A 24,661-nucleotide genomic window follows, 5' to 3' on the forward strand; every position below is an offset into this window, starting at 1 on the left:
GTCATTGAAAATAGAGTGAAAGGTAAGCTGCATTACCAAGGATTTTTTTCATCAATAGGTAGGGCACTTTGCTCTGTATAGATCTTTCAAGAAAGAGTGGAGATGGGAGAACTTTTGCAGTTTTTCATTCATATCCTCATTTCTTTATGATGTCAGAACTCTATTATTCTCTCAACGTAAGGCAAACAATAATCATGAAGGAAAAATCACATGAAAATGCAGATGTTCAACCAGCCAAGAAGATATAAAACAAAGATTTTAAAGGAAACAGAGTTCAAGATAGGCTTTGAATCTGAGAAGTAAAAACAACACCTTGTAGTGACAGTTCCATCTTTGGAATGCCGAGCAATCTTTTCTTCAACAGTCTAATGACAAACATGTCTTGTGATTATTGACAAATCACAAAAAGAGTAAAGCAGATGAAAAAAAATGACTATAAACTAAATATAACCTCTTTTCGTTGAACAGTACCACCATAGCCAGTAGCCTGGCAGAATCTCCTATACAAAGGTACGGCGGCATAAGTACTTCCAACCATTGCAAAAACCAATGCTGTGAGGTATAAAAGCATCTTTCTTGATTTCTGCTCTGTTGAAGCATGAGAAGCATAATGACGCTGAAAGCTAGAAAACGAATTGGATTTCCAAAGACATCCGGAGCCAAAAGACTGAGGTTTCCGATACCCATTAGTCATATTTGAGCCATATCCACACCTTGGCATTAAACCCCACACACCAGCATAGCAGCTAGTATCAACTCTGGTATACTTATAATTCGACCACAGAACATCTTTTACGCATCTGGACATCAAGGTCACTAGAGGATTAAATAATGAAGATACAAAGAGAGGTTTGGCTTAACATTGAATGATTCTGGGTCATAACGTTTGCTCAAATATTAGATATATAGGATAATTACCTGGACTGTTGTAGGAGTGGCAATATATGGGTTCTACTAGAAAGCCTTGACAATGACATCCTTCCAAACATAAAAGGAAAGCAGTGGTGTCTGAAATCAGAAAGAGAAAAACATTTGTTATTTGATTAATTGCCTCTATTTTTGTCTCTTGTTTCATAAAAAGCATAACAAACAGCAGATGATTCAAACAGTTCCCATGTTTCCCTTAACTAATTTGTTTCCAGCTAGTAAATTGATAATTCACACTATATTTGCATATTGAATAAAAAGAGAGAACTCCAAACTCAATGCTTCGTCAGATAGCAATTACAAAATGTATTAGTGGAAAACTACGAATAGAATGAATGCAAGTACCTATCTGTTTTAGTGATCACAATTACTAACTGAAGTAGATTCTGGTAACCTGAGACTATTGGCACATACAAAGTATAGCGAAGAATAACAAATCCGACATAGGTTTAACATTTCTTTTTGTGGAGAACAAATTTCAAGCCATCAAATCTAGAATTATCGAGAAACCATCACAAGTCAGAGAAATGAACATTAAACATGAATCTATGTTCATATTAACCGACAAGTCATATATCAATGATCCTATAACAATAATAATAATAACAAATTATTGAAAAAGAAAACATAAATTGCTCAACTAAGCCATTTAAAAAACAGATATAATGCACTCACAAGTCGCATTCTTGGGACAACAATATATTCATCTCACACCTTAAGTACATGCCTTCACTTTCATTATTTATGGGAAACCAATATTTACAATCGAAAGCCATATCATTTACAACAATCATATCCATAAGCACCCGCAAGCGTGATGAATAAGTAATATTTATATATAAAGTTACATACCACAATTAACCCACAAGTCAGCAGCAAAAATGCAGAAGCAGCGGCACTTTTTCTCTCAGCGACTCAAATTTTCTGCATACTCAACAGCCAGAGAACTTAATTAATATAACTAACAGACATTACAACAAACACTTGGTGAGCATATAAGAACAACCTAATAAGGAAAGCATTCTCACGATTCACGAATGAAACCGAGACCCAATGCTCAGTTCATCATCACCGAAGCTTTAAACATGAAATTAAAGTGAAATAAAACAAGTGGACAAATTTGGTTTAAGTTTCCCCGGCTTTTCAAATTTAATTAATTTTGTATGGTAACTGTTAAGCAGTGAAATGAAAGCTAATAGCGAGATTACCTTAGAACAGAAATTCTGGAAAATTAGTACAAAGAAAGAAAATTTGAGAGTGATATTTATCTGATTAAAGGAACAAATTAATGGGAGATGAGTCCAAAAATGAAAGAAATGGCGCCCCTTTTGGCAACAAATTGAAAATATATTTTGTATGCGAACTATCTATCATATACGTATGAAGATAAAATGTTGCGTAATTAGATTAATTAATAATTATTTTTTTTTTTATATTAATCACGAGGTATCTGGGAAGGGCCCCAACTGTGGGAGGCACCTTTAAGTCCGTACCACAACTCAGATTAGAAGTCCCCGCTCGAACCGGGAGGCACAGGTTCTCCCAACAAAAGCGACTTCCCTGCGACTCGAACTGGGAAGCAAACCCAGTCAAGCCACTTAAGAGGACTCAATTGCCAGTGGAGCCAATATTTTGTTGGTTTAATTAATAATTATTTTAATTATAGTATTCTGATATTATTAATTGCCACCTAAACTCTATCTAAACTTCTTAAATTAGAGCTGCCATGTAATTCACATATTTAAAAACTGAATTTACTTCTTAATATTTAGAATAAAATTAACCTCTACAGAGTACAGACGAGAGGATTTAACTTTATATAAATATAAATAGGTATTGTTATTATTGTAAATACAAATATAATTACTTAATAATTAAAAAATAAGTAAGCATTGTATTACCTTGTATTGTTAGAATTTTAAATGTAATTACACGTGTTCATTAATGTTTATTATTACTTGCAGTCAAAGTGATGCTTAATTGCTTAGTGTGAGCCAGGCTGCGCCACGTAGCCAGCCCAAATTTGAAATATTTTGTTGAAGCCTTTAAGGTTATTTGTTATTTCAAATATTGCCACGAGTATATTTACAAAATTACCATTGTAGTTTGAACTTTTGAAAATCTCATACCACCTGTTTACTAATAGCTATATTCAATTAATTCAATTATTTATGTTTCTATCTGATAATTAGTGATTACCACATTATTATTTTACTCATGGGAAATTTAGACCCGGATAGTTTGGGCCTTTGAGCCACATTGAATTAATTAAAAGAAAAATTTTATTTTGTAATCTTTAAACTCTTCGTGAGGTAATTTGAGCTATGAAGTTTTTAGATTTATGCCAGCACTGTTAAGGTGGCTAAAATTAATTATCCTCTGACACAGGGAGAACAAAAAATTAAAGAAAACAACAATTTATTATTATTAATAGGGAATATTGAAATAGCACACAATTGTGTACTATATATTACATTTCAATTAAATGCAAATCGAACAAATGATAAGTAGCTAATTAGGGAAGAAGCTGAAGAGCTTCAATTTCCTTAAAAAATAAAACAAATAAATAAACCAATCTCAGCAACTCTGAAAAGAATTATTAATGAACATAATGCAAATACCCAAAAACAATGCACACCATGGAAAGGTCTTGAAGATATGTGACGAATTGATGATGACGAAAGAGATCATTGAGTGTGGGATTAGTCTATCAGCACTTGTAGCCACGGGGAACCTTGGGCCTGCACTGATTCAAGAGCAAGTTGACAGAAAGCTTTGGGATGTCGAGTTTGATCAAATCCAAGACGTTGAGTTTGAGGGAAGTGCAAAGACAGACACGTGCTTGGACTCTAACCAAATCACCAAGGAGGCTGCAGCATGGATGGTTTGGAGTGGGAACAAGTTCGCCAAGGTTCACCTTCGCCAAGCCATTCAACAAATCAACGCATGCATCCAACTTGAGGGTATTCTTTGGACATGATGAAGATGATGATGATGTAACTGATGATGATGGGATTGAGGTAGCAAGAATAAGCAACGTGAAGAATAGTACAAGAGCTTTCGATGCTGAAGCCAGTTCGAATGATATCTCTCTCAATTTATTGATCTTGCTTATTGAGATGTGATGAAAATAATGGTGAAGAGCGTTGGGTTTTATAGGCTATACATTTGGCTTTTAATTTTTTTTTAATTTCCACACCATTTACATGTACGTATATAGATCATCGCTTTCACGTCGCTGGCACGAATAGCATAAAACAATTACTAATAAAATTTCTAATTAGTTCCAACTAGATTTGGAGATAATCCAATAATATTCCCATCTAAAATTAATAACATTTTTTTTTTTAGAGTGGAAGATGGATAGAGTCTAAGATAAATTTTTAGTCCCTTATCTCTAGGATTTAAATTCAGATGACTAATAAAAATAAGTTTGCTTGAAGTCATTCGGTCGAATTCGTAAAGACTTTTTTTTTTTAATAAGATAAAGGTATATATACAACCTAAATCAAAATTTTAATCATTTATCTTTGTTTAATGTTCAAACTTCGATTGCTAATAAAAAAAAAAACGTTTGAAAATCACTTTTTCAAGTCCTAATTAAGCAACCGAAATTTAATAACATGACGTCCAATGTGTTGTTAAGAAATCTACAAGTAATCATTCTTCGGCCACCTCGCCAGCTTATAAGGTTATCGAAACAACTATTAATTTGATTTGGTTGCAGAGCTGTAATAAGATCTTGCACGTTCGGAAGAAATCTTGGCGGAGAGGAAGCACGTGTATTACAAGTTTACAACTAGATGGATATTTATATAAAATCACGTACAATATTATTTTTTGAATTAGATGGATATTTGTATAATTACTTCTTTGATTTTGTATAAACTTTACTTAACATTTCAAGGATAAAAATGTAAAAGAAATTAAAAATGGCTTTGGCTAAATGAACAAAAATAACAACATAGTCTTTTGAGGCATATTTAAGAATATAAATATTTATGGACCAATTAGGTAACTAAATGAACTTTAGAGATGAAAAGGGAGTTTCCGGATAAATAAATAAAAAGTGGAAGTAAAATAGACAGTAAGTGAAAAATCTTTGTCTAAATTTTGTAGCATATATATTTAAATCTTCGGCCACAAGACCGGTATTATATCTTTCAGTTACATCAGCAAACATAAGTAAAATAATCAACATGATCCGAGGAAAAAAAAATATTGCTACAATAAAAGATCTTCCATCTTACATTCAGTTTAATATTTTATCAATCTAATTGTAACATGTACTCCCTTGCCTCAATGGAAAAAAGAGCAAAACCCGCACTATCGTTTGACTAAAATACATCCAAATCTTAAGTGTCAACTTTTTTTTTTTGCTAATATTTTAAAACATATTTAAGAGGGTTTCGATCAATTTAGTCAAACAATAGGGAACTGTCAAGGGAGTTTTGATTAATTTTGTCAAACAATAAGGTTTCACTCCTTCTAGAGTAACCTAGTAGACAGTGGTGGTAAGCTCAAATTATCTTTTTATTCCTCCACCTCTGCCAAGAGTACTCGAACTTGGAGGGCCAGAACGTTTATATTCTTGTGAGTTGCGGTGGTGTTTTTGTTTATTTTTCTTATGAAATTAATAACGTATCTAGAGAATTAATTAGAGATGCGATATATAATGGTAAAGAGTTGTACTATTGACGCCCCTTCATTGATCATATAAAACACCTATTTTATTATAGTTACAATTAAGGGCAATACAAATAAAATTAATACTAGATATATTTTTTCTTCTCTTCAATCTTTTTACCTATTATTGTCGTTCTGAAAGTTCAAATGTCTTTCACTTCAATGCAAAGGCATGAGGTCCTTCAGCTCAACAATTCTCTATAAGTTCAAAAAAACTTAGAAAAAAAATGAATTTTCTATAAATTTTAAGACATACCAAATTTAATTAAGAGGAAAAATATTAAGTAGTATTATCCTATTCAAAGTAATTATAGTGCTGTAATAAAACAACAGTGAAATTGACCATCTGCAACAACTCTTTAGGCTTTTGTAAGTGGATAACTCAAAACTTGCCTTTCCCAGTATACTTTCTATATCCAGCTTCTACTCAGTGTTGTTCCTCTTCCTATGATCGAAGAAAATCTTGATTATCTCAGCTGGATAAACAACATCTTCAGGCATGGCATCATGAACAGCTGTGAGCGTGCGAGTGCAAGGTCTCTGAATAGCAGAACCTTTATTTTGTTGGCATGACTAGACTACCTCGAATGAAAAGAGTGTTTATGTAGAGAAAGGGATATTTTTGGTATTAAGTGAAGCATAATTAAAGGAGTTTTAAGAAGATTTTGGAAGGGTGCCAATAGTTCTATTCAATAGTAATAGTAAATTAGATTGAATCAAAGAATCATTTATATTTCAGTTGTCGAAAGATAATCTTCTGTCAAATTACTCGACAACAGCCGTGTAAGGAATGTTTTCTTATAAATAGAGCTCATGAGATGATTCACGAATTTAACAAGAGAAAAAGAAAATTGTGCCACTTTATGGATATATTTTCTCTTGAAAGGAGAGTAATATTGATCGTTGAGTAATCGATTTATGCCAACCAAGTTAATAATGCTCTGAATCAACCGTGTTCAACAGTTGAAGAGAGTAGAGGCCAATATTAATCCTCTGACAAAGAAGAAAATGAAGAAAACTGCAATTTACTAATTTTGAAACAGCACGTGCACTACTGTGTACTACTACGTACACATTTCAAATTACATGGTAATGGAACAAATAATTAGAAGTAGACAAGGAAGAAGCAGAAGAGCTTCAATTCCTTAAAATAAATAAATAAATAAATATATAATGCACGAAATATCCAAAGAAAAAACACACAATGAAAAGGTCTTGGAGATGAGGATTAATTTAAAAAGAAATTATTTAGTGGGATTAATTTATCAGCATTTGTAGCCGCGAGGAACCTTGGGCCTGCACTGATTCAAGAGCAAGTTGACAGAAAGCTTAGGGATGTCGAGTTTGATCAAATCCAAGACGTTGAGTTTGAGGGAAGTGCAAAGACAGACACGTGCTTGGACTCTAACCAAATCACCAAGAAGGCTGCAGCATGGGTGATTTGGTGTGGGAACAAGTTCACCAAGGTTCACCTTCGCCAAGCCATTCAACAAATCAACACATGCATCCAACTTGAAGGTATTCTTTGGACATGATGATGATGAAGTAGCTGATGATGATGGGATTGAGGTAGCAATCATAAGCACTGTGAAGAATAGCACAAGGGCTTTTGATGCTGAAGCCATTTCGAATGATCTCTCTCTCAATTTAATGTTGAATAATATTTGTTAGTATTATTGATTGTGCTTATTGAGGTGTGGTGAAAATAATGACGAAGAGTGTTGGGTTTTTATAGACTATCTATTTGGCCGTTTTAAATTTTAATTTACATGCCATTTAAATATATATCGATCATTCCTTTCACGTCGCTGGCATGAATAGCATAAAACAATTACAAATAAAATTTCTAATTAAGTCCAACTAGATATGGAGGTAATGTGATGATATTCCCATCTAAATTTTATAATATTTTTTATTTACAAGAAGAGGATGGATAAAGTTTAAATTCATTTTTTAGTTTCTTTTCTCCAAGATTTGAACTTAGATGGCAAGTAAGAAAGAAAAAAAAAAACTGCTTGAAAGCCACTCTGCCAAATCCCTGAAAGCTTTTTTTTTTTTTTTTTTTTTTAATGTTTAAGGAAGAAGGGTACACAAAATTCAAATCAATTTTGCAACCCTTCATCTTTTTTAAGATTCAAACTTGGGTTGCTAGTGAAAAGAAAATCTTTGAAAATCACTCGGTCAATCTTTTAGGGCAACTAAAAATTAATAAGTGAAAATCCATAATCAAGAAATCTACAACTAATCATTCTTTGGCCACCTAACCGGCATAGAAGGTTATCGAAACAACTGTTGATTTGATTTGGTTGCAGAGCTGTAATAAGATTTTGCACGTTCGGGAGAGATCTTGGCGGAAGCACATGTAATCACAAGCTTACAACTAGATGGGTATTTATATTAAATCATGTACAATATTATTTTTTGACTTAGATGGATATTTGTAGAAATTACATCTTTGATTTTGTATAAACTTCAGTTAACATTTCAAGGATTAAAATGTAAAAGAAGTTAAAAATGGCTTTTTTAACGTTTACAAAACTAACAACATAGCCTTTTAAGGCATATTTAAGAATACAATTATACAAGGACAAATTAAGTAATTAAATGAACCTAAGGGGTGAAAAGGAGGTTTTGCCGGAAATACTAAATAATAAACAAGGAGAATTAATGTAGATTTTTAAGTGTAAAGTATGGAATGGATTAAGTGATGAGCTGAATTTTTAATGAACACTTAATCAATACTCAGAATTTATTTTTTATTTTTATTTATATTATCAAAAAATCATTAATTTAATAATCAGCAAAAATTAGTTCAAAAATAAATTCTTTTCAATAAAGTATTTGGTTAAATTTGTAGCACTTAGTTTTAAATCTTTGACCAAAAGACCGATACTATATCTTCCAATCATCAAACATGAGTACAATGGTCATCATGAGCCGATTAAAAAAAATGGCAATAACAAACATTTTTTTTATCTTTTATTTAAGTTAAAATTTATAAATCTAATTGTAACCCGTGCGCTTCCTTGCCTTAGGGGGAGCAATCGGTTTGCTTTTGGGCTCAGCTTTTATTTTGTGCTCCTAACTCCTAAGGGCGAGGAACCTACCTTTTTAATCTATTTATACAAACATGTGCTTCCTCCCAAGGTTTATTGGTTGTTTTGGGAGCAGCTATTTTAATGTTGCGCACAAAGAACAGCAGATCGAGTTGGAAAAGATTAAGGATAGAAAGGTGATGGTAAAAACCACTAATTTGTCTTTGTAAAAGAGAAGTGGGGATTAAAATAGTTATTTTGGTTAAAATAAACATAATAGTTAAGGGTGAGACTCAGTTAAACCTATCATATTATTCAATAAACCTATTTACTTAATAAATTCATTATCAAAATTTGAAATTTTATCTTTTTTTTCTATAAAGTCACAAGTCAAGTATATACATAATGTACAGACTACAGTTATCATCTTTACAGTTATTAGCGAATTCTAGCTCTAATTTTTATTTTGTCTTCTGTCATGATTTTACAACCAAATCCTCCATTGTTAACTTGCTGTAGTGGATTAGAGCTATTCAAAAAAAAAAAAAAAAAAAAAATTGCTGTAGTGGATTTTTTCTATTCTTTTTCTGTCTTAACTGAAATACTATCTCATTTAAAACTCTTTTTTTTTTTTAACGCCGGGCTCATTGTTGTTTAGCTTATGTCGCAACAACAATGAGTCTTATAAATCTTACTACCATTAAATCTCAAAATAGATTTGTAATCTTCTCAACTTTCTAAAGAGACCTTTCCAAATTAACTTTATTTTTACGGAAACCTAATTGCTGAAGTTTCATAGAGCGCATTACATTATGCATATTGAATATAATAAAAACTAAGAAATAGAATAAATTAATTGAAAGAAAGCTTGAGTTAATAGAAGTTTTGCAAAATACAAAAACGAAGCAAAGATTAAAAACCCAAGATCAAGTAGAAAAACAGTTGTAGAGAGAGACAAAAGAGTTTAACCTCCAATGCAGTGGTATTTATCATATCTAATAGAATTCTTATTAGTCATATTACTTGCATCATTGTCTTATCACTTATGGCCTGAAGAGGCCCTGACTGAGTGGTTCTCGTCCAACGTTATTTGGCTAGCTACTGGATTTTGAATCTTGGGAAGGTAGATGGTTAAAAATTTATTTAGGATTTACTCACCCCTTCTAGCTTTAAAGAAATATTAAAAATAAAAATAAAATAGATCTTACGTCCATGACATCTTTTATGCTTTTCTTATGAAATTAAAGATAAATTAACATTAATTAGATGTAATTACTATTTTTCTCAATTTTGAGGGACATAGAGCAATGAATTTTTATATTTCTCACAATAGAAAAAGATAATTGCTACCTCTTATCAATATACAATCGTTTGAAGAGAGAGTAATAATAGTATGAGTGATCGTTAAGTAATCGATTTATTCAACCGAGTAACCAATGATCTGAGTCAACAGTGTTGAAGGGACAAATATTAATCCTTTGAGAAATTAAAAAAAAAAAAAAAGGATACTTCAATTTATTAAGGTCAATTGAAATAGCACACAATTATACATGTACTATTATATTTCAATTACATGCAAATGTAACAAATAAGTAGATTGGGAAGAAGCAGGAGAGCTTCAATTCCTTAAAAAATAAATCAATAAATAATGCATAAAATACACAAAAACAAAACGCACCGTGAAAAATATCTTGAAGATATGATGATTAATAAAGAGATAATTCAATATGATCAATTTATCAGCACTTGTAGCCGCGAGGAACCTTGGGCCTGCACTGATTCAAGAGCAAGTTGACAGAAAGCTTGGGGATGTCGAGTTTGATCAAATCCAAGACGTTGAGTTTGAGGGAAGTGCAAAGACAGACACGTGCTTGGACTCTAACCAAATCACCAAGGAGGCTGCAGCATGGATGGTTTGGAGTGGGAACAAGTTCGCCAAGGTTCACTTTTGCCAAGCCATTCAACAAATCAACGCATGCATCCAACTTGAGGGTATTCTTTGGACATGATGAAGATGATGACGATGATGATGATGATGATGATGATGATGATGTAGCTGATGATGATGGGATTGAGGTAGCAATAATAAGCACTGTGAAGAATAGTACAAGAGCTTTCGATGCTGACGCCATTTCGAATGATATCTCTCTCAATTTAATGTTGAATAATATTTGTGAGTATTATTGATTGTGCTTATTGAGATGTGATGAAAATAATGGTGAAGAGTTTTGGGTTTTTATAGGCTATCCATTTGGCTTTTAAATTTTTTTAATTTCCACACCATTTACACGTACGTATATAGATCATCGCTTTCACGTCGCTGGCACGAATAGCATAAAACAATTACTAATAAAATTTCTAATTAGTTCCAACTAGATTTGGAGATAATGCAATAATATTCCCATATAAAATTGATAACATTTTTCTTTTAGGAGTGGAGAATGGGTAGAGTTTCAGATAATTTTTTAGTCTCTTATCTCTAGAATTCGAATTCAGATGATTAGTAAAAATAAGCTTGCTTGAAGCCATTCGGTCGAATTCGTAAAGGCTTTTTTTTTTTTTTCTTTTTAAGATAAAGGTATATATACAACCTAAATCAAATTTTTAACCATTTATCTTTGTTTAATATTCAAACTTCGATTGCTAATAAAAAAAAAAAAGTTTGATAACATGAAATTTAATAACATGACATCCAATGTATTGTTAAGAAATCTATAAGTAATCATTCTTCGGCCACCTCACTAGCATATGAGGTTATCGAAACAACTATTAATTTGATTTGGTTGCAGAGCTGTAATAAGATCTTGCACGTTCGGAAGAGATCTTGGCAGAGAGGAAGCACATGTATTACAAGTTTACAACTAGATGGATATTTATATAAAATCACGTACAATATTATTTTTTGAATTAGAAGGATATTTGTATAATTACTTCTTTGATTTAGGATAAACTTTACTTAACATTTCAATGATAAAAATGTAAAAGAAGTTAAAAATGGCTTTGGCTAAATGAACAAAAGTAACAGCATAGTCTTTTAAGGCATATTTAAGAATACAACTATCCGAGGACCAATTAGGTAATTAAATAAATCTTAGATAAGAAAAGGGAGTTTTCAGCTAAATAAATAAGACATGGAAGTAAAGTAGACTGTAAGTGAAAATCTTTGGCTAAATTTTGTAGCACATAGATTTAAATCTTTGACCACTAGACCGGTATTATATTTTTCAATTACATCATCAAACATGAGTAAAAATAATCAAGTTGGATGTATGTGTTGATTTGGAGTGGGAACAAGTTCGCCAAGGTTCACCTTCGCCAAGCCATTCAACAAATCAACACATGCATCCAATTTGAGGGTATTCTTTGGACATCATGATGATGATGATGATGATGTAGCCGATGATAACGGGATTGAGGTAGTAATAATAAGCAATGTGAGGAATAGCACAAGGGCTTTTGATGCTGAAGCCATTTCGAATGATATCTCTCTCAATTTAATGTTGAATAATATTTGTGAGTATTATTGATCGTGCGTATTGAGATGTGATGAAAATAATGGTGAAGAGTGTTGGGCATTTATAGGCTATCTATTTGGCTTTTATTAGTTTTTAATTTCCAAACAATCTATATCTATATATCTATATATCTATATATATCTATATATCTTTATATCTATATATATATATATAGTTGGGACTTGAGGAGGTGATGTGGCATCACCATTTCTCATCTTTGTATATTCTCTATTATCTAATAAATAGAGAAATTTTGTTTTAGATTTGGCTTTTCATCTTCTCATAATTAATTTGATTGCTATTACACAATAACAATTATGTAAAGATTTTAATGAGGCATATTCTTTGTAATGAACATCCAAGAGGGAGTGTTATGAATTTATTAAAATAAATGTAGATGTTCATAACATATATCTCTTAGTCTCCCAATGATCTCTCATTAGCAACTTTTAGCTTCCCTCTAACTCCCACTATCTCACAAGGAATTATGATCCATAATTTTTCATTAATTTCATGGAGTGATTATGTAACTATAAAAGGAGAACTCATCTTTTTGTTTTGTACACACACAATTGGAATGAATAAAATCACTCTATAATATATTCTCTCATTTTATTCTTTATCTTGCGTTGCTTCTTTATTGCTGGCTAATAACTTTTTTTGTTTTTTATAAGGCTGCATCATCTTAAAAAAAAATCAATTCATATTTTTTAATCAATTTCATTAAGTGTAAAGTAAGAAAAAAAGATAATACTAAATTCTTTTTCAAAGCCGCGTGAAGCGCGGTTCTATTTTCTAGTATACATATATATGCCGATCATTGGTTTCACGTCGTTAGCATGAACAACATTAAAAAATTATTAAAATTTTCTAATTAATTCCAAATAGACTTGGAGATATGTAATAAACCCATCCAAAATTAATAACATTTTTTCAAGATTTTTAACAATTAGGAGGGTGGTCAAAGTGAAGATCAAATTTTTAATCGCCTGTTTCTAGGATTTGAATTCACATGAATATTCAAGAAAAGCCTACTTAAAAATCATTAGACTAATTTTTTTGAATCATTTTCTCTTTAAGTAGAGGACTGAAGACAAGCAAAATCAATTATCTAATCTTGTACCTCCTCTAAAATTCAAACTTGAAATACAAATAAAAATAAAGATTATTTAAAAACTAGTGAGATTAAGCCCCTAGGGGCAATCTAAAATTAATAACATGATATCAACAACAAATCTACAACTAATCATTCTTTCGCCACCTCATCAGCATATAATGCTATCGAAACAACAATTAATTTCATTTGGTTGCAGCGTTGTCATAAGATTTTGCACGTTAGGGACAAATCATAAGGGAGGAAGCACACGTAATTACAACTAGATGTATATATATAAAATCATATACATAAAATATATTTTTTTTCCAATTAGATGGATATCTATACAATTACAGCCTTGACTACGGATAAACTTCAGTTAATATTTAAGGGTAGAAATGTAAAAGAAATTAAAAGATAGCCCTTTTTAAAGTAATTAACAAATATAACAACACAGAGATTTAAGGCATATTTAAGAATATTAGGTTCGATTAGATACTTAAATGAACTTTAGGGATGAAAAGGGAATTTTTATGTAAATAAATAAGAAATAGAAATAATTATGTAAAAGTAGACCGAAGTGAAAAATCTTTGGCTAAATTTTGTAGCACATATATTTAAATCTTTGATCACAAGATCGGTATTATATCTTTCAACTACGTCTTCAAACATAAGTGAAATGAGGGAGCAATCTAGTAGAGTAGGGCAACGCTTAATTTTTTTTTTTTATTCCTCCACTTTCTCATGATTCGAACTAGGGTGGCCAGAACCTTTCATATTATTGTGACTTGTGGAGTTGTTTTTATTCTTATACTGCTTTTTGTTGATCTTTGAGTTTGTTTATTTTTCTTATGAAATTAATAACGAATTTCGGGAATTAATCAGATATGTGATATATAATAGCAAATAGATTGAAACAAAGAATTATTTATGGATTTCTCTATGATGGTGTTAAAACAATTATAGTATTAATAATGAGATTATTGTGAACCGTTTGATTTAAAATGAAGCACCCAAACCCTTGATTTATCTTTAACAGATAGTTATCAGTTACCCAAATTATAAGTAATTCCTTAAATTTTAATTTAATTTAAGTCTAGCTTATATCCTATTATATATGAAGATAAATCATTATATATATGATTTTTTTTTTTTACTTTTCACTAGCGTATAATTTATCAAAATCAACAGTATTACATTGCGAGGTTTATGTAAAGGAGATTGTTATCTTACATTATCATGTAAGATACATGATTATTCCACAGCCGTTGGATGAAAATCCAACGGTTGTGGAAATATAAGATAATAAATCATGTTATTTTCGCAACCGTCGGATGAAGAATCATGTATGTTACATGACGATGTAACATAACTAAAGCTTTATATCAATCAAGCAATGTAATTATAATTTAGTGATATAAGATAAAAATACAATTTGTTTATGAGTGAAACTTTTTAACAAGTGTGTATAAGAAAGAATTTATACTACGTAACTTTTATATCGTTTATAAACAAATAGTATAATTAATTATATTTAATTATATTTTGTACATATAAAATACAAGGCATTAAATAATCAAATTTTTGTGGTATTTAGTTGTTGTATTTGAATTAATTTTTCTTCTTTTCAAGTTGTAAACCTTTCTCTATCCTATTTAACTAGTATGATTTCTTTTCTTATCCTTTATCAAATTTATGTTATTTAACCAGTAAAGAGTTAACTTTTCACTTTAATTTTTTTTATTTGTCTTGTTTACTTATTATAAACAATAGATTTAATCTAATAGTCCACATTAATCCCTATTGATGTTGAGATTTTTAGACATCATCATAGAAGGGCCCATTATTTATATTTTTCTTTTAGAAAGATAACCTTCTGCCAAATTACTCGACCCTAGCCATATAATGAATATTTTCTGATAAATTGAGCCATCGATTTTTATGTTTCTCACAAGAGAAAGAGATAATTGTGCCATCTGATCCATGCATTGGCGCCTGAAGAGAGAGTAATAGGAATGATTGTTAAGTAAATCGATTCATGCCAACAGTGTTGAAGTGGCTAATATTAATAATCCTTTGACACAGAAAAAAATTAAAGAAAACAGCAATTTATTATTAATATTGAATTGGCACACAATTGTGTACTATATATTACATTTCAATTAAATGCAAATGGAACAAATAATAGGTAGCTAATTAAGGAAGAAGCTGAAGAACTTCAATTACCTTAAACAATAAACAAAAAAATAAACCAATTTCAGCAACACTGAAAAGAATTATTAATGAACATAATGCAAAATACCCATAAACAAAACACACCATGAAAAGGTCTTGAAGATATATGATGAATTGGTGATGACAAAAGAGATCATTGAGTGTGGGATTAATTTATCAGCACTTGTAGCCACGAGGAACCTTGGGTCTGCATTGATTCAAGAGCAAGTTGACAGAAAGCTTTGGGATGTTGAGTTTAATCAAATCCAAGACGTTGAGTTTGAGGGAAGTGCAAAGACAGACACGTGCTTGGACTCTAACCAAATCACCGAGAAGGCTGCAGCATGGGTGATTTGGTGTGGGAACAAGTTCACCAAGGTTCACCTTCGCCAAGCCATTCAACAAATCAACACATGCATCCAACTTGAGGGTATTCTTTGGACATGATGATGATGATGATGAAGTAGCTGATGATGATGGGATTGAGGTAGCAATAATAAGCAGTGTGAAGAATAGCACAAGGGCTTTTGATGCTGAAGCCATTTCGAACGATACCTCTCTCAATTTAATGTTGGAAAATATTTATGAGTATTATGATTGTGCTTATCGAGATGTGATGAAAATAATAGTGAAGAGTGTTGGGTTTTTATAGGCTATCTACTTGGTCTTTTTAAATTTTCAATTTCCATACATTATGTCGATCATTGCTTTCACGTCGCTAGCATAGGATAAAACAATTACAAATAAAATTTCTAATTAAATCCAACTAGATTTTAGAGATGTGTAATAATCCCATGAAAAATTAATAATATTATTTTATAGAGATTTGAGGATTAGCAATGCTTAAATTAATTTTTTAACCTCTTATTTCTTTAGAATTGAGATTCAGATGGTCAATCAAAGAAAACCTAATTGAGAACCACTTAGTCGAGTAACTAGGGGTTATTATTATTATTATTTTTTTTTTTGTTTAAGGTAGAGAGATAAGTACAACTCAAATTAATTTTTAAGTTCTCTACCTCTTTTAAGATTCAAACTCTCGGATGACTAACTTTAAACACCCTTTGGTCAAACCCCTAATGGCAATATAAATGAATAGCATAATATCGATAATTAAGAAATCTACAACTAAGCATTCTTTCGCCACCTCACCAGCATATAATTTCATTTAGTTGCAGCGCTGTAATGAGATTTTGCACGTTGAGGAGAGATGATGGCAGAGGAAGCACATGTTGCAACGACATGAATATATATTAATTAATATAAAAAAAATAAAAAATCAAAGATGCTATTCTTCTTGTAGATTCAAAGATCGATCGATGTTTAATACGACAATATTGTTACAGCTCGTGGAAATGATGAAGCGTGTGGGTTCTTAAACCGAACCTTAGGGATGTAAATAATAGAGGAAGTAAATAGACAGTAAAGTGAAAAATTGGCTAAATTTGTAGCATATTTACACCATCAAACATGAGTAGAATAATCACCACGCGAGCCCTAAAAAATTTTGCAATAATAAATATCTTTATCCATGTAGTTTTAACATGTGTTTCCTTGCAATAGGAGTGACCCAATGACTTTTTATCTCTCTATTTAACTAACTACTTAGGTTCGACTTTTGGGAAGATACCTACCTTCAAAAAATAAAAATGAAAAAAAGAAAGTGCTTCCTTCCAAGGTTGCTTGGTTGATGAGCACATACAAAGTTTATTAGTTTATCAATAATTATAATTCCAGCCTCATAATAAATTTTAATGAATAGTTAACATGAGGCACTGCCACATTACTTGCGGCTTAAAATATTCTATGGAAACCTTAGTAACACTATTTTAATATTCAATTAAAAAGATTATTTATTACTCATTATTTTGATATGATATTATTCTGTAATTATGATCATCTAATAAATAAAATTTACTAATTGCAACTAGAATTAGAGATGAAATATTCCCGAACAATTTAACATGATATCGCTAACCAATCATTCTTTCTGTCACCTCAACAAAATATTAATTTCATTGGAATAAGGTTTGCACGTTAGGGAGAGATCTTGGAAGGAGCCATATTTTGCAATTATCTGGAAAGATAGATATTGAATAAAAGTTAAATTAAGATGCCATGCATTGTACATTTAAAATGAATCATGTTTAGTATAGCAACTATTATTTTTATAGCTCTTGGATGGTACTCAGGGGTGAAGGTAAGAGTGGGCTAACCCGGGCTGCAGCCCGGGTAAGCTTTTTTTTTTTTTTTTTTTAAGTTAAGTATAATTTATAAATTTAACTTTATTAATACTTATAAAAAAATAAATAAATCTAATAGCCCACCCCATAAAACAATACTAGCTTCGCCACTGATGGTACTCTTTTATTGTTTTGAGTAAAATCGGTACTTAAAAAAGTTTGAAGAATCTTCATGCAATAATCTACATTCGTCATGCCTGCATTATTGTATTAGACCAGAAAATTCTTTCTTGACTAATCTATCATGTGGGAGCTTTATCATCTTCATATAATATAGAAAGAGAAAATGGAAAACCTACAAAGGAAAAGATAATAGCCGTTATTTCTTAGTTTTAGAATTGAATTAAACCGAAATAAAAAAATTCAATTTTTTGAGTGATCTGATTATGAGATACCACTTTTCTTCTCATTTGAGAAATTATAGGGCCTATAGGGTTAAAAATAAAAGTAAATAAAATTTAAAAAAGAAAAAAAGAAAAATGTAAAGCAAAATTATTTGAAGTAAAGGGCAATACAAATATTGTATGCTGATCGCTTTTCAGTAGAGAAGGTCCTACCGGGAGTCGAACCCAGGTCGCTGGATTCAAAGTCCAGAGTGCTAACCACTACACCATAGAACCAATGTGCAGGAGAAAGTTCTAATATGTAGATTAACGTTAACATTTGCCTAAAAGGTCCACAAGCCCACAAAGCTGCTCAAGGGAGCGGCCAATTTCCTCAAATTGGCCAGTCGCTAAGTAAAAGGTAGAACCATAAATACTATCCGAAATAGTGGAAGGTGCTTGATAATATTCCATTCCTTGAAAGCCCATGAATGTGCTTGGATTTTCCGCCTTGTATAAAAGTAAAATACGGTTGTGACTTGTGAGTTGGTTTGGGTGTAAATGAATCAATACAAAAATTTGCAAACTCGTTTCTCTCTAATAATCTCCACTGCCACTGCTTATGCCAACAATGTTATGAGACAATAGACTGTGTATTCAACAGCAGCCCCTACAACCTCTTCTAGAACCCAGATGTGAAATGATAGCAGCAATCTTTACAATATTTATATAACCCAAATGAGCTGTTGATATGGAAATGGATTTCAAATTCAAAGACACACTGCTTTCTCGATCTAGAAAGTAAAAGCAGAAACTCGAATGAGAAGCAAAAATATCATGACATACAAGTTGATGAGTTACTGAGTAATTGGTATTTGATTCCTTGATATAAAAGGAAACACAAATTGTGGTTTGTTGCTCTCATTTTCATCTTGAATCAAACAAATCGGTATATTGCTCTATTTGATTTCTAAGGTCACATCTGCAGTAAAATTGAAAAGAATGGATTTCATGTACATAAATGCCTCAGTTACAATAGACAAAAGTGAAACTGAGAAGAAAAAATTCCCGTCTATACCTGCCAGACGCCGAACGAAATAACATCTGAAACTCAGAACTCATGGAAACTGAAATGATCCTCCAATTTGTGTAGTTCCTGATGGAGGATTAATAGCCACCCAAAGTAAGGAAATGCAGACTGCAAGAAGCCCTGACCAAACGAATACAATAGTAGGCGTCTTGCCTCGTCTTCCCATTAGTCCCTTTGCAAATGGATACAGATGAGCCAGAACCCAGAAGCTAAAGAACACTCCTCCTACCAACTGGCTCCATTGAGGTTCGGCACTGTATATTGTTCGGCTAACCGCGACTGCTATTGCAATCAAGTTAACCATTATGATGGTAAGTGGTGGTATCATCAGGGAAGTCCACTTGAAAATATAGAGATCAGCAAATTCGTCATCTACATCTTCACCGACAGACTTTGATGTTAGTGTGAACGATATCTCAATGCCTGCAATCACCTTCAGTAGTCCCTGAAGCACGGCGACAAAATGAGCACTTGTGCCTCCTATTAACCAAAACTGCTCATTTCGCCACCATTCTTCTAGATCAATGCCAGACCATTTGACCTCAAGCACCGCAAGCAAAGAAAGGGTCACTGTGATGGCGAAGAGGTAAACAAGGAAGGTTACATTGAGAGTCTGAACTATGAACTGACCAGAAAAGAGGGAAAGTGCAGGAAGGAAGCAGTAAACAATGAGAAAAATTGAAGTGAACGGGTAGATTCCAACATTGAGGTAGGCAATTCTTTGCAGAAGCTTTAACCTGGAACTGCCCAGTAAGGCATTGTTACGAGAGAAGAATATTTCGACAGAACCTGTCGCCCATCGCAAAACCTGATGAAGTCGATCAGTGAGATTTATAGGAGCAGTCCCATGGAAGGCATCCCTCTTGGTAACACAGTACACTGACCTCCATCCGCGGTCATGCATCCTATATCCTGTAACAACATCCTCTGTCACTGACCCGTAAATCCACCCAACACTATCTCCCCATTCAGTCTTGTCTTCATACCAGCAAGAAATGACATTGATTGCCTCTCCAACTGTTGATGGAACAAGAGGCTCCCGAGGAGCAATGAGAGAACCAGGCGGTCGTCCATTTTTTACGGATGGATGATCAGCAAGGGGCTGGCCTTGAAATGCTGCCACTTGGATAGAATCAAGAAGCATGCTAGAGTTACCAAATTTCTTAGGAATAAGAGCAATATTCATTTCCCCATCATCATAGTTCTCCTCTGGGGCAACTTCAGCAGTAGAACGAGCAGTTGCAATCTTTCGCTTTCGTGGGAAGAAGCGGCTCAACCAATTAGTCCTTTCTATTGACAAAGGAGGTTCAAATCCATAAAGGGCAGTCCGGCGAAAAAGGCATCCTGTTCCAACATAAACTGGACCCTGAAGGCCATCAAGGGCTCGCATGTTAGCATCAAAGAAAACAGTGTTGTGATTGGCATAGCGATCAGATGGATCAATTCCTTCAAACCTCTGAGGGAACTGGACATAACAAATGCAATCCCCTTCACCATCCATCATGTAACACATACCTTCTCTCAATGCTGGGGAATAGAAAATGTAGTGGTCACAGTCTAGATTAAGAATGAAGGGGCCATTGGACATGATGGCTGAGGCACGAACCAGGGCATTCATAGCACCAGCCTTTTTATTGTGATCATAACCAGGTCGTTTCTCACGAGAAACATAAACCAGCATGGGAAGGCGAATATCCACTTCACTTAGATCCATGGAATTCATATCAGCTGCAGTACCTTTCAAAGGTTCATCACTAGGAGGATTCAACATCACCTGAAATGGATATAATTCAGCTTTAGCATACATATTATCAACTGTCAGGGCAAGTTACCATGTAGCTTTTATATAATGTGGTAGTAGCTAAAGTGAAAATGTAATTAGTATGATCCCACAAAGAAGAAAAATGTTAAATACTTTGGACAAAACAAAATTTCCAATAGAACCTAATCCCATTCAAATAGAAAAACATATCAGATTGGACAAAGATCCTTATTTTCATCTGTTAGAAGGCCAAAAAATGACTCTATTGCAAATTATCACCTGTATAATACTGGCATGATCACCCCTAGAATGCTCAGGAGCAGGAATTGTCCATGTGCCTGGCCAATGGGTTCCATCAGCCATCCAAGTAGCTTTTGTAATCTTCGGAATCTCCCTGATCTCATCATCTTTGTTTTCCCTCCAACGCTTCAAAGCTTTGACCTCCTCCCTGGTATTATAGGCATCAGAGCGTCGCCTGATTGAATCAGAAAGTGCATTGACTCGAACCTTGAATTCATCATATTCATGTTTCACACGCCTGCGATCTCTGACAAAGTCTGGGCGCACTTTATTTTTATAAGGATCTCTCTTAAGACCGAAATAAGATTCTGGATTTCTCGGCTCAATATCATGTTTTCGACAGAAAGGAACCCAGATGCTGGCAAAACTAGCCGCTTCTGCCATGGCCTCAAAGGTAAGCAGGGCTCCTCCATCATCTGATACATAACATGACAGCTTCTCAACTGGATAATCAGCTGCCAGAATTGACAGAATGGTGTTTGCAGTTACAAGAGGCGGTTCTTTCTCCGGATCTGCTGTAGAAACAAAGATATCTACGCCAGGGAGATCAGATTTTCCCGCAGGATTACTGGGATTTGGTGTTTCAAACTTCTCTTTTAAAACATCAAGGTCAGCAAAACGATTAACAGGACAGAATTTTGGAAGCTGGTCAAGCACCCAAGAGAAGGCAAACCAGAGTTCACAAACCACAGACATACCCCACAGCCAGATTGCATCTTCATTAGGATTTGTGATCCTCCATTCCATAAACAATGCATATGCCACAATCCGGCCAAGTATTAACAACCTGAAAGATCAATAGCGGAAAAAAAAAAAAAAAAAAGTGTAAGCATGCAATTTTTTCATAAACTATCAAGGTTATTGTACAGAAGACCGGATGAATTTTTTGGGGAAAAAAAAGGCAAAAGACAATTCTAATGAAAACCCATGTTGTCTTGTAAACATACCAAAAATTTACCAGCATCTCAAACATTTTTGAATAATAAAGGGAAGTTTATCTGAAATTTTAAAAATCTTACAGCACAAGTACAAAAATGGTTGACTTAGTGCCTTTAAATAAAAAACACCTTTGAATGATAAATTATGAACAACTAAAAACATGTCATAGAAAATGAACATGCAACTTAAAATTCCTTGAAATAAATATGAAGCAACCATTCATCTTTTATGTACATAAACAAAAAACAATGTAGCAGAAAAAAAAAAAAGAACAAATATCATACCGGTATGGAAAGAGAATTTTAGTAGACACATTCAATTTGCGCGTAAGTGGCTTCCATTGCTTCTTAGACAACTCTTTAGGTTCACCAGCATTATCCCCATTCACATCATCCTTGGGCCACACAGCATTTCCATACCCGTAAGTCTTCTTTGTTTCGTATAAAAATTCAGTATAATCAAACTCATTGTTCTGGTTCCTTATCAACCCTGACTCTGTTGATTTCACCAAAGACAACCTCCTCTCTAAATTGAAAGACTGCTGCTTGTTATCCACTGACATATCAACCAAATTCCGTTCACCACCATAAGCCTCTTTACATCCCGGACAAATTCCATCACCAGTCCTTAATGCATCTCTATAACAATCCTCACAAATCTTGAAATCACAATCGCAAGGGAGTACGTCTACACCCTGAGCATCAGTCGTAATCCTAGAATTGCAACCCGGTATCGAACAAAATGACCCTTTTGAACCAACCATCTGGATATGACTAGTTTCACTCCCAATCACCCTGTCCTTCGAAAGGGCACGCGTAGCACGATTATGACCACCAGTAAACAAAGAACTCGACACAAATTGCTCTTCGCTTCCCCGGGTATTACAATCCAACGGTTGGTGATCCGGTGTGGGAGGCATGTGAACAGAGTAAGTTGCATACTCAACATTACTCAATTCACTATCAAGATCCTCCATTGAAGAACTAATATGATGAATCGTAGGCTGTCTACTTAAAACATGCGAAGAATCACTATTGGCCATTTTGTTTTCTTTCTGAAACTTCAAAAAGGAGAACATTTTTTTTCTTTTAAATTTTTTTCAGAAAGTATGAACGAACTAGACACTACACATAGTACATGCCACAATGATCAAAACAGAGGAGCAGTAAATATATATTTGATACTCAGAAGACTCGTTCTACATGATAAATTAAAATAATGAAGACGAAGCCAGCAAAGAATAAAATCAAAGAGGCTTACCTTACCTATTTGAAAAAATCCAACAAGTTAGCCGAGGCAAGGCAACCCAAGAAAAATCTCGACAAAGGGTACAAAACAAAACCAAAAGACCAAGTCCAGTCCTGTCTCTCAAGCCGTACTACCACCTACTACCAATATATAATTTATTTTTTTTCCTGTAATAATAAAAAATCACTGGAGTGAACGGCTCTCAAAAAACGGCCATGAACTTGAATGCTTGCTTTGGTATATAATCTGAATGAATTTACAGTTTTGGTACGGACTCTTTTAGAAAGATTGTAAAAGTTATCAGAGATTTGCGGGCTATAGAAAATGAGAAGACAGGGGTCTGAACTCAAGAAATAACAGAAGCAGAAAGAGAACTGCGAGTGTTTATAGAGGACGTTTTCGGGATTTGGCGTGTCTAGTTCAAGCCGCAGTTTACGCGGTTCTTGGGTTATAATTCAATGTGGATGCAGACTTTGTGTTTTTGCTACAACCGGCTGATGCATGTGATGGTCAAACATAAGGCTAATGCTAAGTTAGGGGGATCCCAAACATAATAATATAATTCCTTTTTTAACCCTATTTCCGTAGAATTCGAATTAGGTTAATCAGTAAAAAAAAATTTACTTGAAAATTAATCATTTAAGTTTTTAGGGACAAAAATAATTCTTTTTTATATTATTATTGAACCAATCAATTCTTCCTAAGAAAAATAAATATCATCTAATTATTCACTAATATATATATTAAGTTTCAATAATTTAATTATATAATAGCAAACCTCAATCGATTGAGCAAACACTCTTAGTTGAGTGCCACTGTGCTAGATACTATTGAATTTTTTTTTTTTACATTATAGGGTTGATTTGTTTTAAATATATAAAAATAGGTACAACTTATTTTCAATTTTTATATTAAAATTCAATCACTGATTTAAGAAGTTTCGATAAACTTTTAATTGTAAACGTTAGTCGATTGTAATGTAATTTGAAAGGTAAAATAATAATAATAATAATAATAATAATAATAATAATAATAATAATAATTCATCTAACATTTGATTTAGAAATAGTTGTTGGAGTATTAAATATCCATAGGATAATGAAAATCTTGTTCTCTTCATGTGTTGTAGGGCTATTGGTCTCTTGATTTTTGTTTGAAAAGTTAGGCTACATTTCATTACATAAGGCCTTAATTGTCCCTTTAAATACGGTTGAAATTTTTTAAAGAGCAAGATTTCGGTTAAGTCACATTACTTAAAACTCTTTAATTGAAAGATTTAAGTG

The 24,661-nt window shown here is 32.8% G+C and overlaps 4 protein-coding genes and 1 non-coding gene across 7 annotated transcripts in view; all 5 read right to left on the bottom strand.

The window, feature by feature from the left end:
• Window positions 1-2,252, bottom strand: part of LOC18040784 (cytochrome c oxidase assembly protein COX11, mitochondrial) — a 4,309-nt gene extending 2,057 nt beyond the window's left edge. Inside the window, exons 1-5 of the mRNA XM_006432631.2 lie at window positions 2,136-2,252; window positions 1,780-1,851; window positions 919-1,008; window positions 452-800; window positions 313-365 (exon numbers count right to left, since the gene is read on the bottom strand). Of these exons, the coding sequence (XP_006432694.2) occupies window positions 313-365; window positions 452-800; window positions 919-989 (473 nt within the window). The 5' untranslated portion in view covers window positions 990-1,008; window positions 1,780-1,851; window positions 2,136-2,252. The remainder of the gene's footprint in view (window positions 1-312; window positions 366-451; window positions 801-918; window positions 1,009-1,779; window positions 1,852-2,135) is intronic.
• A 3,784-nt stretch (window positions 2,253-6,036) lies between these two features.
• LOC18040413 (putative lipid-binding protein AIR1) lies at window positions 6,037-7,238 on the bottom strand. The gene is made up of 2 exons (XM_006432635.2): window positions 6,903-7,238; window positions 6,037-6,153 (listed from the first exon to the last, which is right to left on the bottom strand). Exons 1-2 carry the CDS (start codon window positions 7,236-7,238, stop codon window positions 6,037-6,039), a joined length of 453 nt encoding a protein of 150 aa, XP_006432698.2.
• An 8,412-nt stretch (window positions 7,239-15,650) lies between these two features.
• On the bottom strand, window positions 15,651-16,016 carry LOC18040415 (putative lipid-binding protein AIR1). Its single transcript, XM_006432637.1, has one exon. It carries the CDS (start codon window positions 16,014-16,016, stop codon window positions 15,651-15,653), a length of 366 nt encoding a protein of 121 aa, XP_006432700.1.
• Window positions 16,017-18,264: 2,248 nt separating this feature from the next.
• TRNAQ-UUG lies at window positions 18,265-18,336 on the bottom strand. The gene has a single exon. It is a non-coding gene; the product is annotated as a tRNA-Gln (tRNA).
• A 219-nt stretch (window positions 18,337-18,555) lies between these two features.
• Window positions 18,556-23,718, bottom strand: LOC18041528 (cellulose synthase-like protein D3). 3 transcript variants are annotated; one of them, XM_024184021.1, is made up of 4 exons: window positions 23,396-23,718; window positions 22,415-23,190; window positions 21,171-21,978; window positions 18,556-20,903 (listed from the first exon to the last, which is right to left on the bottom strand). In XM_024184021.1, exons 2-4 carry the CDS (start codon window positions 23,170-23,172, stop codon window positions 19,158-19,160), a joined length of 3,312 nt encoding a protein of 1,103 aa, XP_024039789.1. In that variant the 5' UTR covers window positions 23,173-23,190; window positions 23,396-23,718; the 3' UTR covers window positions 18,556-19,157. The 3 variants fall into 3 exon arrangements, with proteins under 3 accessions (XP_024039789.1, XP_006432701.2, XP_024039790.1); XM_024184022.1 differs by having other exon boundaries at window positions 18,557-20,903; window positions 22,415-23,137; XM_006432638.2 differs by lacking the exon at window positions 23,396-23,718 and having other exon boundaries at window positions 22,415-23,208.
• Window positions 23,719-24,661: the final 943 nt, after the last annotated feature.

Source organism: Citrus clementina, unplaced genomic scaffold (assembly GCF_000493195.1).
Source record: "Citrus clementina cultivar Clemenules unplaced genomic scaffold, Citrus_clementina_v1.0 scaffold_5, whole genome shotgun sequence".
Classification (NCBI taxonomy): Eukaryota; Viridiplantae; Streptophyta; class Magnoliopsida; order Sapindales; family Rutaceae; genus Citrus; species Citrus x clementina.

Bases quoted from the DNA above. Each gene is read 5' to 3' on its own strand.
- LOC18040413 (XM_006432635.2), bottom strand. From the start codon at position 7,238: ATGGCTTCAGCATCAAAAGCCCTTGTGCTATTCTTCACAGTGCTTATG. The intron at 6,154-6,902 runs GTTCCTCGCGGC...TCTGCTATTCAG, and splicing joins TGAATCAGTGCAGGCCCAAG to AGACCTTGCACTCGCACGCT.
- LOC18041528 (XM_006432638.2), bottom strand. From the start codon at position 23,208: ATGTTCTCCTTTTTGAAGTTTCAGAAAGAAAACAAAATGGCCAATAGT. The intron at 21,979-22,414 runs GTATGATATTTG...TTGATCTTTCAG, and splicing joins AAAATTCTCTTTCCATACCG to GTTGTTAATACTTGGCCGGA. The intron at 20,904-21,170 runs GTGATAATTTGC...TATCCATTTCAG, and splicing joins ATCATGCCAGTATTATACAG to GTGATGTTGAATCCTCCTAG.
- LOC18040415 (XM_006432637.1), bottom strand. From the start codon at position 16,016: ATGGCTTCAGCATCAAAAGCCCTTGTGCTATTCTTCACACTGCTTATT.